The sequence below is a fragment of the Chanodichthys erythropterus genome, chromosome 7 (genome assembly GCF_024489055.1).
Source record: "Chanodichthys erythropterus isolate Z2021 chromosome 7, ASM2448905v1, whole genome shotgun sequence".
Taxonomy (NCBI): Eukaryota; Metazoa; Chordata; class Actinopteri; order Cypriniformes; family Xenocyprididae; genus Chanodichthys; species Chanodichthys erythropterus.
In genome coordinates this window covers 13,969,800-13,985,202 of record NC_090227.1, presented here as the reverse complement: position 1 = coordinate 13,985,202, position 15,403 = coordinate 13,969,800, and the positions used below count along the sequence as shown (strand labels likewise).

At 44.2% G+C, this 15,403-nt stretch overlaps 1 protein-coding gene across 2 annotated transcripts in view; it reads right to left on the bottom strand.

Moving 5' to 3' along the window:
• gse1b (Gse1 coiled-coil protein b) overlaps window positions 1-15,403 on the bottom strand; it is a 264,123-nt gene that overhangs the window by 22,685 nt on the left and 226,035 nt on the right. The window contains exon 4 of one of the 2 annotated variants that reach the window (XM_067389833.1): window positions 3,162-3,373. In XM_067389833.1, coding sequence (XP_067245934.1) covers window positions 3,162-3,373 — 212 coding nt within the window. The remainder of the gene's footprint in view (window positions 1-3,161; window positions 3,374-15,403) is intronic. The other variant, XM_067389834.1, reaches the window with a different exon arrangement.

Below are 15,403 nucleotides of genomic sequence, written 5' to 3'. Positions count from 1 at the left end.
TGAAATCAACAGAAGTCTATGACATGTCCTCTTTTATAGAGCTATAAATGTATGTGTGTGTGTGTGTGTGTGTGTGTGTGTACAGGCCAACAGGTGTGCGGTGCGGCTTAGGCACATTAAAAATTAAGGAGGCGTGTGCTGTGATGGAGCCCGGGGCCACCAAATGCCTGGCCCCTCTGTCTCTATGTCTCTGTGGCTTTTGTCTGGCAGTCAGTCAGGCAGGAAAAGACGCCATCTGAGCAGAGGGAGGACCCCACACTTACATGACACATCTTAGTAAAACTCATACAACTATGCGTGACACCAATTGAGAAAAATCATACTGAAGTTAAAGTAAGCGGACAAGGAGACAGTTTATGATCTCTCTATATCTCTCTCTGAAGGCTTATGTAACCAGAGGGTCAGAGGTTGAGGAAGTGGGGGACATAGAGCCTCAGTTTACGGGATTAAACCCCAAGCCACCCCCCACCCCCATCCACCCCTCCCCGCCACACCATGCCACGCCACACCACACCACATGCACACACACTCAGTGATAATAATGGTTGAGCAGCAGACAGAGCACTCTTTTTTCACTGTGTGTGTGTGTGTGAGCTATGACCTGAGTACCCCTGCCCCTAACCCTAATCCTGAACTATACTGACCTAGAATCATTCAGAATGTGCGGTCAAACCCCTCCTGTCAACAGTGATGTCAGAAGTGTTCAAACAACCTCAGATGGAACAGAATGCTAATGAGGCAGATCAGAGACCAGAGTTCAAGCAGAGCGCTGCATCTCTCTCACTCTGCATCACAGATTCCCCGGCTGAACGCCAGCTCCATTTCAGTAAAAAAGGGAGCCCAGTTTCTCAGGGTGAGTGTAACAGTGGACAAAGGTAGCACATAAGTGTGACCGTAATCCATAATCAAAGTGAGTGTGCACATACTCTTACAAGCAAGATCTGCACTTGACTGCAGGAGCTTGAAGGGGGTGAGAACACAGATGTTTAGTGCCTTTGCGGGGCCATTGTTTAACACCGGGGGGGAGAGGGCGTGTGTGTGTGATGGGGACTGGTCCTGTTGTTTGGCTGTATGTCACCCAAACATATGTCACACACATTCTGACACACTGTGATTTACAAGCCATATGGAAAACCAGCACTGTGCATGTTTGATTGTGAATGTAAGCATAATTCCATAAAACAATAAAAACACTTTTTTTTTCTTGGCATGTTGCTTTTATAAAGTGACCAAAAAACCCCCCTGAATTTTCAGTAGCCATTACAGCGGTCTTCCATAACATATGATTCTTCAGAAATCATTCTAATATGTGCTCAAGTAACATTTCTAATTATTATTACAGTTTAAACAGCTGTGCTGAATGCTTAATATTTTTGTGGAAACCATTATACATATTTTAAGGATTCTCTAATGAATATAAAGTTCATTTTTTTTTGTCTTTTTTTGTTCTATCACTTTTAACAAATTTAATGTCTTTATGTTTTTAAAGGTGCCCTAGAATCAAAAATTGAATTTACTTTGGCATAGTTGAATAAGAGTTCAGTACATGGAAATTACATACAGTGGGTCTCAAACACCATTGTTTCCTCCTTCTTGTGTAAATCTCATTTGTTTAAAAGCCCTCCGAAAAACAGGCGAATCTCAACATAACACAGACTGTTACGTAACAGTCAGGATCATTAATATGCATGCCCCCAATATTTGCATATGCCAGCCCATGTTCAAGGCATTACACAAGGGCAGTCAGTATTAACATCTGGATCTGTGCACAGCAGAATCATCAGACTAGGTAAGCAAGCAAGAACAATAACGAAAAATGGCAGATGGAGCAATAATAACTGACATGATCCATGATTACATGATATTTTTAGTGATATTTGTAAATTGTCTTTCTAAATGTTTTGTTAGCATGTTGCTAATGTACTGTTAAATGTGGTTAAAGTTACCATCATTTATTACTGTATTCACGGAGACAAGACCCATCGCTATTTTCATTTTTAAACACTTGCAGTCTGTATAATGCATAAACACATCTTCATTCTTTATAAATCTCTCCAACAGTGTGTAATGTTAGCTTTAGCCACAGAGCACTATCAAACTCATATAGAATCAAATGTAAACATCCAAATAAATACTATACTCACATGATCCGTAGCATGCATGCAGCTCGCATGACGAACATCTTGTAAAGATCCATTTGAAAGTTATATTAGCTGTGTGAACTTTGTTTACACACTGTATTATAGTCAAGAGCTCAGGGGGTAGGGAGCGCGAGATTTAAAGGGGCCGTGGCCTGAATCAGCGCATAGTTAATGATGCCCCAAAATAGGCAGTTAAAAAAAATAAATAAAAAAAATCTATGGGGTATTTTGAGCTGAAACTTCACAGACACATTCAGGGGACACCTTACACTTATATTACATCTTGTGAAAGAACGTTCTAGGGCACCTTTAAAGGGATAGTTCACACAAAAATGAAATTTATGTCATTAAGTGCTCACCCTCATGTCGTTCCAAACCCATAAGACCTTCATTCATCTTCAGAACACAAAATAAGAAATCTTTGATGAAATCCGAGAGGTTTCTGAACCAGCAACGTCATTGCACCTTTCAAGGCCCAGAAAGGTAGTAAAGACATTGTTCAAATAGTCCACGTGACTACAGTGATTCAACCTAAATGTTATGAAGCGACGAGAATATGTTTTGTGCGCAAAAACAAAAAGAAAATTAACAAATTTATTCAACAACTTTCTACTGTCAGTCTCCTACACTGTTGATGTGATAAACACAGTGCAGCGCTTCTGGGTTCTACGTCAGAATGCCAACTCATTATTGGCCAGCTCCTGTGTCAGCAGCACACACATGCGTCGTGCTGCTCACATGTACATGTGTTGGCCAATACAGAGTCAGCGTTCTGACGTAGAACCCGGAAGTGCTGCACTGTGTTTACTATTTCAATTCATTTTTGGGTGAACTAACCCTTTAAGGAAAATGGTAATTTAAGGTTCCACTGAAATCAACTGTGGGAATATCACATGATTGAACGGAACCTCAGAAACAACTCTGTTAGCATGTCAGCTAAGAAACTGTCTATGTATCAGTGAGACAGTTCCCTAGGTTTTGAAACAGAACTTTTGTGTCAAAGTAAATGTTTAACTCTACCTCTCGTACAGGTCGGCTCTCGCTCCTCCACAGGCCGTTGACTGTTTTGGTGGGGGCTATAGTGACCACAGGTGGGGTACTGGGTACGCTATGGCCCCCAGGAGGCACTATAACTGGACCCATGGGGCCCCGCTTGGGTGTACTGACTGGGGAGCTGTGGTTAGTGGCCGGAGATGAGACAGGAGACGACTCACTGCTGATGGAAGATCCTGCTAAAAAGACAGGAAAGAGAAGAGAAACAGTTCATTAGTGATTTAGTAGTCAACTTCGTGTCTCCTTAAACATATGGATAAGAATGAATATCATGCTGTCTCTGTGTATGATTGTAGCTTGTAAATAAAAGCAAACTGAAACTGAAACTGAAACATTGCAAGCAAACACTGCACCAGCTTCTTACAAATGCAGTTAGGCACTTGGTACACCAGTTTCTTTTTGACTAGTACAGTTTGAAGTGGAAAGAACACACACTATATAAATACATGTCTCATGAAGGAGTGGAGAGACAGACACACAGCCTACGGCAAAAATTAGATGGAGACAGTGTATGGGGAGGAGTATTCATAAAGGAGGACAGATGACAGGATAAGCTACAATGAGAGAAAAAAAAAAAAAAAAAAAAAAAACAAAGAAAGAGAGAGAGAGAAACGGTGTGGTTAGTCCTGAAGTCTTCATTAGCATGGACATTTAGCCAATCACAGGCCAGTGCTTGATCATCGCTCTCTAAAACTGTCATCATTAGCGTACCTCTCCTATCACTCCATCTTTCTTTCAGTCTGTCCGCTGTGAGCAAGGTCTACAATGAACTCTCGCCAATGTAAAAAGTTAGCAAAAATGTGGAAGATATAGAATATTCCTCGTTTTAAAGGAATAGTTCAGCTAAAAAAATAAAAAAATATATTGTTATCATTTTCTCACCCTCAAGGATGATGTTAAGCCGAACACAGCTTCGGTCACCATTCACTTTAACTGCACATTTTTTTCCATGCAATCACTCAAAGTGAATGGTGTCCTGTGGAAGAAAATGGTCTAATTTAATATTAAGCCTTTTTAACTACTATGTACTTACATTATAAAATTAAGCAATTGTTACAAAGTACTTACTGTATACATAACTGACGTTCTGCTACTGAGCTAAGGATGTATGCGTTTTAAGGATGGGGTAGGTTAAATTACATGCAGGTACTTCAAATGTAAGTACAATGTAACAACATGCATGTACACAATAAGTAGTGTATAGATTTTTGATGCAGTACTTAAAGACACCTAATATGAAGTCATATGGTTTGGGAATGTTCATTTTGGGTGAACTATTCTTTTCATGTTAGGAATATTCCATATGTATCACTAGAAATATATTTTATATTATATTATATATATATATATATATATATATATATATATATATCTTGGCCCCCGGCAAGTCCGTGGTAAGCCAAAGCACTCATTGCATGTGGATAGTTCTGAGTCAGGGTTGAGCTACGCATGATGCAAGTCATGGCGCAGGCCCCTCGCCAGACAATGTCCACCATGGTGGTCCGGAAACACCCCTGGCTAGTATTGCTGGGATGTGTCGTCGTCAAAGTACACTTTCTCGATGCGCTCATCTCACAAGCTGGCCTAAAACCCAGCCCGCTCTGCCCGCAGCCAACCCAGTTGGGTAGCGGGAGGCGGTCCTGGGGATATGGCGACCTGAAGCTGAAGTAAACCGTTCTTTCCCCGGAGGAGGGCCGGGTGGAGAGCTCTGGTCTGTTCCGACGCTGGCTCTCTGGAGTCCAGCGGTACCCACGAAATAGAACTGTTATCTGCACCCTATGTGCCGTCTCCCATTCACACTGCTACCTCGCAGAGTCTGACCACACTCTGGGTCGCAACCATGCAGTCCGAGTCGGGTCCCAGTACTCTGGTTGCGGCTGTCAGCGTGCGAGGCCCTGCCTTGCCACGCACAGCCCCCCCTCACATCGCCAGCAGGTGGCAGTGTGATGGTGCATGCCACGCCCTGTGCGCCATCTCCCATATGCACTGCTACCTCGCAGAGTCTGACCACACTCCGGGCCGCTCCCATCTCGTCCGATTCGGGTCCCCATACTCTGCCTCGCTGCCCCACCCCCGGTGCGTCTGTGGTGCCTTTGGTCCCGCTGGCTCTGTGTCTGGAAGCATGGATAGCGCTCCCTAGCCTGTCCCGCTGGCTCATTCGTACCATCAGACTCGGCTCTGCGATTCAGTTTGCCCGGCGTCCCCCAGTTTTCAGGGGTGTCCACTACACTCAGGTGTCACTGGACAATGCACTTGTTCTCCGGGCGGAGATTGCTGTCCTCCTGGCGAAGGATGCAATCGAGCTGGTCCCTCCAGCCGATATGAAGTCGGGGTTTTACAGCCCCTACTTCATTGCACCAAAAAAGGGCGGTGGGCCACGGCCAATCCTGGATCTGCGCGTCTTGAACCGGTACCTTCACAAGTTGCCGTTCAAGATGCTCATGCAGAAGCGCATTTTCGAATGCGTCCGTCCCCAGGATTGGTTTGCAGCGATCGACCTGAAGGACGCATACTTTCATGTCTCGATTCCCCTCAAGGAACAAGGCATTCGTATTCTCAACTATCTCGATGACTGGTTGATCCTGGCCAGCTCGCGAGATCAGTTGTGCGAAGACAGGGACATGGTTCTAGCTCACCTCAGCCGGTTGGGTCTTCGGGTCAACTGGGACAAGAGCAAACTCACCCCCGGGCAGAGGATCTCTTATCTCGGTCTCGAGCTAGACTCGGTTGCCCCGACTGTGTGCGCCTCACCGAGGAGCGCATCCAGTCGGTGTTGACCTGCCTGAGTACGCTCAAGCGCAGGACAGCGGCCCCACTGAAACTCTTTCAGAGGCTCCTGGGGCATATGGCATCTGCAGCCGCGGTCACGCTGCTCGGATTGCTCCGTATGAGGCCGCTTTAACACTGGCTCCGCGGCCGGGTCCCGAGATGGGCGTGGCAGCGCGGTACACTCCGTGTTCCTGTGACACCGAGCTGCCGCCGCACCCTCATCCGGTGGTCGGACCCCTCGTTCCTGCGGGCAGGAGTGCCCCTGGAACAGGTCTCCACAGATGCCTCTGCCACCGGATGAGGGGCCACGTACAACGGGCATGCAGTGTCGGGTCTGTGGACGGGGCCTCAACTGCATTGGCATATCAATTGCCTGGAGTTGCTAGCAGTACGTCTTGCACAGGACCGCTTCAAGGAGCTGCTGTCAGACAAGCACGTACTGGTCCGCTCGGACAGCACTGCGGCCGTTGCGTACATCAACCATCAAGGTGGTCTACGCTCCCGTCGCATGTCGCAACTCGCCCGCCATCTCTTGCTATGGAGTCAGAAGCATCTGAGGTCACTTCGTGCCATTCATGTCCCAGGTGTGCTCAACTGTGCAGCCGACGAGCTCTCACGGCAGCCTCCACTTGTGGGCGAGTGGTGGCTCCAACCCCAGGTGGTCCAGCTGATCTGGCAGCACTTACTAGCACTTACTACTTACACTTACTAGCACTTACTACTTACACTTACTAGGCCAAGGTAGACCTGTTTTCCTCCCCAGAAACTGCCCACTGCCAGTGGTTCTATTACCAGCTCAGCACGGATGCCCTGGCACACAGCTGGCCCCGGGGTCTGCGCAAATATGCGTTTCCCCCAGTGAGCCTTCTCGCACAGCTCCTGTGCAAGGTCAGGGAGGACGAGGAGCAGGTCTTGTTAGTGGCTCCGTATTGGCCAACTCGGACCTGGTTTTCGGACCTGATGCTCCTCACGACAGCCCCTCCTTGGCCGATTCTTCTGAGGAAGGACCTCCTGACTCAGAGACGGGGTACCCTATGGCACCCGCGTCCCGACCTGTGGAACCTCCACGTGTGGTCCCTGGATGGGATGCGGAGGTTCTGAGTGATCTCCCGCAAGCGGTCGTAGACACCATCACTTCCGCTAGATCTCCTTCAACGAGGAGCCTCTACGTGCTGAAGTGGAACCTATTTGTTGAATGGTGCTCCTCTCGCCGAGAGGACCCCCGATCATGCTCAATGAGATCTGTGCTTTCCTTCCTGCAAGAGGGCTTGGAGCGAAGGCTGTCTCCCTCCACCATCAAGGTATATGTTGCCACTATCGCTGCACATCACCATGCAGTTGAGGGCAAGTCCCTGGGGAAACACGATCTGATCATCAGGTTCCTGAGGGGAATCCTCCTTGGCCTTCATCCATACCCTCTTGGGATCTGACCCTGGTTCTTACATCTCTCCGGGGTCATCCCTTCGAACCTCTGCAATCAGTCGAGTTAAAAGTACTGTCTCTCAAGACCGTCCTCCTGGTTGCATTGGCTTCGCTTAAGAGGTAGGGGTAAGAGGTAGAATCGTGCCTAGAATTCGGGCCCGGATACATGCCCAAGGTTCCAACCACTCCCTTCAGAAATCAGATAGTGAACCTGCAAGCGCTGCCTTCGAAGGAGGCAGACCGAGCCCTAGCTTCGCTCTGTCCCGTCTGCGCTCTGCGTGTGTACATTGACAGAACGCAAAGCTTCAGGACCTCAGACCAGCTCTTCGTCTGTTACGGAGGCCAGCAGAAGGGAAAGGCTGTCTCCAAGCAGAGGATGGCCCACTGGATAGTGGATGCCATCGCCCTGGCGTATGAATCCCAGGGCGTGCCTTGCCCGTTCCACCAGAGGAGTGGCCTCTTCCTGGGCGCTGGCTCAGGGCGCCTCGCTGACAGATGTCTGTAGAGCTGCGGGCTGGGCGACACCCAACACGTTCGCTAGGTTTTATAGCCTACGTGTAGAGCCGGTATCTTCCTGTGTACTCGCTTACACCAGCCGGTAGACGCGTTGAACTCGCTCTAAGTGTCGGCTTGCAATGCCATTCCCGCCCCCTGGGCCGGATACATGCATCTATTGACTCCAGTCGTGTTCCCCACTTGGCGAACCCTGTCGAGTTCCTCCGCCTCCCACTTCGGCTTGGACATTGCGTAGTGTCTGATGCCAGGCCAACATCCATCACTGACATTGTCTGCTGGCTGGGTTCCATATGTTGTGACTCTTCTACGTGAGCGGTCCCATATGTATAATTGTCCACGGTCTAACTCCCTACGGTGAGCCCGTGTCTTTCCCTTAGCAGAGCCAGCTCTGCTGTCACCTGTCAGATGAGTCTCCCCCTACCCAGGTGGAGCCACCCCAGGGACTCCATATGCGTACTGCTCCACGGGCCAGTCCAGATGTGTATTCTTCACGTAAACTCCTCCCCCATTGGGTAGGTAGTGGCCTCTGCAGCGTCCCCTACGGGTTCGCTTTCCCAGTGTAGTCTAGTTTACTTAGTATGTCGGAACAGCAGTACACTCTCTCGGCATAAGCTCGCCCCCTTCACCGTCCCAATTGGTGTGACAGGTGTCTAGAGCTTGCGCTGGGCACTGGAAGGTGTTTCGTAACTGTGGCACTTTATTTGGGATCCCAATTCGTCGGTCACTACTGACGTATGTCTCCGTTCCCTCCTTCAGGGAACGAGGGTTACATACGTAACCGAGACGTTTTTTTTTTCCTCTCAGCAATCAAATTTTACAAGGTGTGGAAACTATGGTACATTAAATCTCCCAAGCTTTAAGTAAAACATAACAGAGTAACAATTCTTTGCTCAAGTCGGACATGATGAATGAATGAGGAAAAAAAAGAAAAAAAAAAAACAGCTCATAAGAGTAATTTGTTGTGTGTGCATTGGCAGAAAAATGTGACTTTAAAGGTTTGGCACGATTTTGTCTTAAAAATGAAGCCGGAAAATAATCTGAATAAGAACCAGTTTTCAGTCATCACAGCCCTGTTCTTAATATGTCAAGACATTCATGGCCAGGTGATGTCTGTAAAACAGGCCTGTCTTGGTAGAAGCCATTAGGAGCTGGTGTTCTCTGCAGAAAGCTTTTAAGAGAGATGCCACAAAGGTTTCTGTCAACAGCAAAGGAGGAGCAAAGGTGAGCGGAGGTGAGGAGATGCTTGCTGCAGTAATTACAGCTGCACACCATTAAACATGTATGCAAGCAGAGAAAGAGAGAGAGTGAGTGAGTGAGTGAGTGAGTGAGAGAGAGAGAGAGAGAGAGAGACAGAAAGTGAGTCCACAATAGCAATTAGCCGCTGTCATGTCCCAGTAAAGACCCGAGTGTCTCCTCCTGTCTTGTTCAGTCAATTAACACACTGATTACTGACACACACACACACACACACACACACACACACACACACACACACACACACACACACACACACACACACACACACACACACACACACACACACACACACACACACAGACACACAGACACACACAGACACACACAGACACACCTTTCTCTTGATTAAAATTGCAATACTATGAAGATCTCATGCAAGACCAAACAACTAGTCCACAGTTCAGCCCTAAACTGAAACTTAAGCTTTTAATTGAGTGATTTGGAGCACTTTAGATGAACAGCAACCCTTGAAGCAAATGAAATACCCCACCTACTGATTCCAAACTGATTCCAAAATATTGAGCGTGAAAGGAATGGCGTGCCACTCTATAATAAGCAGAATTATACATAGTACACACAAATATATTGGAAAACAGCCTGAAAATGCCTGAATTTTTTTTTTTATATTTCAGCATTGAATGTGTAATTGTACCATAATTATTATTTTATATATTGCTGGCTTCATCTGCCATCTTATTTATTTATTTTTTTTTCACTGAGCTTAGGGCGGTGCATTATGGTATTGCCTTCTCCACAATGGAAGAATGCCATTCTACCTGGAATTTTGCCAAAATGAGGCAAGGGATGAGGCAGCATGGTTAAGTCTCCTACCTTTTGTAATGGCCTTCATTGTCAGAAGTGTGATGTCTATGATGCCTATATAAGCAGTTCTCTGTCACACAGGAGTGGAGTGACACCTGTGGTCATCACTGATAGCTGCTCATCTGCAGCCATTTCTCACTGTCTTCTCGTTTGTTTCTCCCAGTGTGACACACAGGACAGTGTGAATAATTCAAGCAGGATTGTAGTCACATGTGCGGCGAGATCTCCTCCACCCCACCACCACCCCTTTACAGATTTTTTCTCTTTTATTCAATCCGGCACACGCTCATCCATCAAACATCATCATCATCCACCTCCTCTTTCTCCAGCTCTTGTGAGTGTGGATCTGTCAGACACACATTCATATCTGATGTGTCTTTAGAGCATTAGCGCTAAATTATTGCACCAAACATCATCACAAGAGTGTGTGCGTGTATGTGAGAGAAAGACATCAGGTCTCCCTCAAGTAGGTTTTATTGGTGCCTTTTCTTTCAACTGAAACACACACAGGCAGATGGGCCTCTTATTGAAACACACATCTGAGTCAAACTGGTGTGCTTTTATGAGATGCTAATGATATTCAAATGTATTCAGTGCAATGCGTCTGTGCAAGCTGCTCTCAAAGGAAGCCGTGCCCATATATGGCCGAGAGGTTCCAACACTTCCTGTCACGCTCTGAATGCCACTGAAATGAACAGATTTCACACTGCAGAGTGAGAGTGTGTGTGTGTCGGTGTGATTAATGTGCATCTCTGCTCTCTGAGGGTTCGTCTATTAACCCACCTCTGCCTCACACTGACCACACACACACACTGATGTTTTAGGCTGCATTAGAACAGCATCAGCAGTTAATTAAACAGCCCATTTCACACCTGGTGTGAGTGCAGAACTCAACACGCCTTAGTCCATATGCTACCCCGTACACACACAAACACACACACACACACACGTGACTGTTTTGTGGCGCGCTCGCCGCTCACATGGTTCATTACTTGAAACAGCAGATATCACGACCATTTTCAACAAACACACATCAGTTCTGTTCTTCCCAAAGCTGCATCTCAATGAGATAGAATCATGTAAGAGCCTGATTCTATATGCACTCTACAATAGTCAGCAACTTCACACATCACACAAAGTGCACAAGAGACCCAACTCACAAATGATTCCGGTAGTTTTTAAATGAGACACAATACTATAAGCATAAAAATACACAGCACACAAATAGTTATTTTTATATATTGTCATAATATTTTATGAAATATAAATATACATATTAATAATATACATGAACATTTTCTATGGACACTGTTGTTATTTTCATTAGAACACAGTAAAGTTGGGATAGTTTCCTCCAAAAAAAATGAAAATTCATCAGTTACTCCAAACCTGGATGCGTGTTATTAAATGTCAGTGTTTAGTTTAGTTTTTTTTTTTTTTTTCCCCAAAGGGGTCCAATGTTTTTCAGACCACACTGTTCTTCAAGATATCTTCTTTTGTGTTATATAGAAGAAAGCTTACAGGTTTGTAACAACACGTAAATGATGACAAAATTACATTTTAGGGGTGAACTACCTCTTTAAGAAAATATTTGAACCGCCCACTAAAAAACCCTGAGAAGATTTTCTAAAAAATAAATAAATAAATAAATAAAAAGAAATAAATTAAACTGGCCTATTATCTATTCTTTTCAGAACTGAATGAATTACATTTTAACTCAATATTTGTCTTGCTTTGTCAACCATCTTCAATGGATGTTTTCACTGAGTCTGTCATAATGCATTATAGGACTGCCCTATTCTCAGACAATATCCAAATGGATTGCCCTATCTGAAGCATACTTGTGATGCTTCTTACCTTTTGGAACAGCCTTCAGATCAAGAGCGCCCCTATGATGCCTTCTACTAGTTTGTGGAACAGAGCCACTTTTACGTTTGTGAGTGTGACAGTGTGCTTGTGTGTGTACGTAGCCTGTTTCTCCAGATGGAGAGCTACAAAAAAAAAAAAAAAAACAGGGCACCCCCTACCCCCTAGGGCCACGCCTGCCGCTCTCTCCTCTCAACCAGAACTAGAAACTCACTCCTCCCCTACACTTCTGTGTCTCTGTCTCTGCTGGATAAAGGATGAGCCCTTTAATATCCAAGTCCACATGGAGCAGCTAATTAATCACACACACCACACCTGCTGTGAGAGAGACAGATTGGCTATGTACTACTAGTGTACTGCATACTGCAACTATTTTTTCCCCAATAGTTTCTAGTATGCAACCATAAACGTGACATCATGTTGCATCCAATTATCAACTCAGAAATAAATGGATATCTTGCAGTTGTAATCCATTTTTGAGTATCAGTCGACCGATATATCACCATTTTTTAATTATTGGCATCGGCTGATGAGCTTTTCTAGTTGGCCAATGTGTCGAAATCAGGATTTTAATTTTGACGATGTTGAGAAAGCCTGTGCATGAGCACACAGTGCTTACATTCTCGGCCTTTATTAGTTCACATCTCTGTTTAACAGTTCTGTCTAATATGTTGTCTTACATTATTAGTAATAGAAAGGCAATCACTGTAATGCTTTCTCATCTACCGTCAACATTCAGCAAATTAGGGCTGACCGGTATAGTTTATATAGTATAGTAACAATATAGGATGAGATAATTATATCTTTGTATAATTATATCTTTGTATAGTCTTTGGTTTTATTCACTGTCTGGTGTTGTCTTTACATTAGTGAAGCTGTTATGAGGATTCCTGCCTTCTAGATTGCCTTCTTTGACTTTGTTTTTGTAAATAAACTAAAACTGCTGCAATTTGGGATCCTCTACTCCTCTTCCCTTGCCTGCCCTCTGACAATAATGTTAAAATGTAATGTGATTTTAAAGTCGGTATGAAACTGAGGTTGCAATAGACTTTCGTCTCTATTGTGATTTATATTCAAATGAAACAGCTTCTGGAATGAGAAAAAAAAAAATGTAGGGCGAGACTTTATGTCATCCTCAGGAATTGGTTGGAGTGTAGGAAGTTGGGCATTGCTAACTACATTGAGGCAGATTTGAATGCTTGTTTGCAGTCAGTGTGGATATTTGGTCAGACCCTTCAATTTCTATTTAAACAAGTCTTTGAATATCTAATAAACATTTAATTTCACAAACCTTGCAGACTTAATAAATATTAAGTAAAATAAAGGTAAATTTCATTTCAGCAATTATTATTCATGTGTTCTTTACATTAGTCTGAGATTTATATATATCCGCTAGGGATGTCCAGATCCGATCACGTGATCGGAAATCGGGCCCGATCACGTGGTTTCAGACTCGATCGGAATCGGACGTTACCTCCCGATCAGGACTCGGATATATATGTATTGGGGTGCAACGGTTCTCCACTTACGGTTCGGTATGCACTTGCACCATGGTCCATCTCGAATGATGACGCATCTATTGGTTAATATGGTTTTTATGAAATAGCATCGTGGAAAACAGACAGAGTTCAGATAATGTATGTTTCAGTCGATGGATGCGCAAAACGTTACAACAACGATAATCAGAAAGCGTGGACAAAACAGTCACTCTTTGTAAACTGTTAACTGCGAGTGCCGTATGCTCTAATGTCCAGTCATTTACGGCGTCATCACCCGGGTGTTGATACAGGTGAGACCTGAACAGCACACGTTTCTATCTGTGTTTATCCGCCACCCTGCTCTCTAAGTCAGATATCAACATTGGCCATCCAAAATAAATAAATAAATGAAAATAAAATAAGTAAATACATAAATGCATAAATACAGACATAAATGTATAATAAATGTATTTAAAACAACAAATGTAATAATTATTATAATTTAATGAAAACATTAGCTAATTAAAAAATAACTTGAAATAAAAAAATGAAAAAAAATGTAAAATATTTGTATACAACTCAGTTTTTTATTTTATTTGTTGATTCAATAAATTTGATTAATTGATTAAATTAACTATTTTCAGTTTTGATTTCAGTGTTTCGGTAAAAAAATAATTTTGGTGCAGCACTTTTTTTTAATTTATTTATTTAGGTATTTATTTACCATTTAGTTTGTGTAGTATACATTTTTATTTCACATTCATTCACACTTATTTATTCATTCATTCTTTCTTTTCAGGATTTGTCCTCGAAAGTATGGTTTTTAACAGAACAACTCACTGCTGTAACTGCATGATAAATGAAAGTTTTGGGAAATTGGACATCAGTCTACACTCCACCTGCCATCATTCAGATCACTCATTCAACTGGACCAGTCTGTAAGCCTGCAGCCCACCTACAGCTGTCTGGACTGGAGACAAATCAGACAGACACTGGGCAGAGGCGTTTACAGAGCTGTTTTTAACAGTGCGAGTGACCTAACCATAGTGTCCATCAACGGTCTGTTTTTAAACGCCACCCACAGACGGGCCACAGAGACAGACATAATGAGAAAGAGAAACAAAGGGTGGGCAGAGTTAACACAGGTGATAGAACACTGCTAGCTGAGGGCTAGTGCTGCTGAGTATCAGAATAATGTCTCAACGCTGCAGCTTATTCTGACCAAGAACCACTCACATAAGAGACAATCTGCTCAACACTTAAAGCGACCAACCAGAGTTTGTTTTTCATGTGATGTTTGGGGGCAAGCAAATGTGTCACTTGATATAACTCTGAGAACAAAGGCGTTTTTTTATACATCTTATTCAATCAAGTCTAAGTGTTTCTATTAAAACTTTAAAAATCTGTAATAAATCTCACTAACTTTGTCAAATGTAAAGACCATCTGTAGCAGGTGTGAATGGTCAAAATTGAAATAACACACAGAACAAGAAAGAGAGTGCACAGATAGTTGTCAATATACAAAGTGGGACACAGGGGGGAAAAAACAGACAGGCTTTGACTGGGGTCTTGTAAATCCAGAGCCTTACACACAACACCTTAGGGTACATCACATTAACGTCCAGAGAGGTTGTGTTCAGAACTGGAGACATTCTTCACAGCAGGGTGCTGGAGCCATCCACCCCAAAGCATTACCTCCCTGGAGAGCTCTTCCTGGGTCTGCTAAAGAGCACTCACACTAGGAGAGAGGCAGGAGAGGACAGGAAGCATGTGGTATATCACAGATTCTGGCAGACTGTTAAAGACTGCTTCCCTGCTGAGAAGTTGTCTACAAACATAGTCTAACACCATGTTGAGAATGTGTGTGTACATACGTGTATGTACCTTCCTAAGCTACATACACAAACACCATTCGTTTGTACACAGACACGCACAATTAAAATATCTGTAGCAAGCGCCACTAATGCAGCAGGATCTGGTCCAAACTGGCTACTTCCTTAAACATTTAAAACAAATATTCTCAAAGACAGCAGGTTAAAGATGGAGGTCTCAGCAGACAGCATTTATAACCTGTGATCA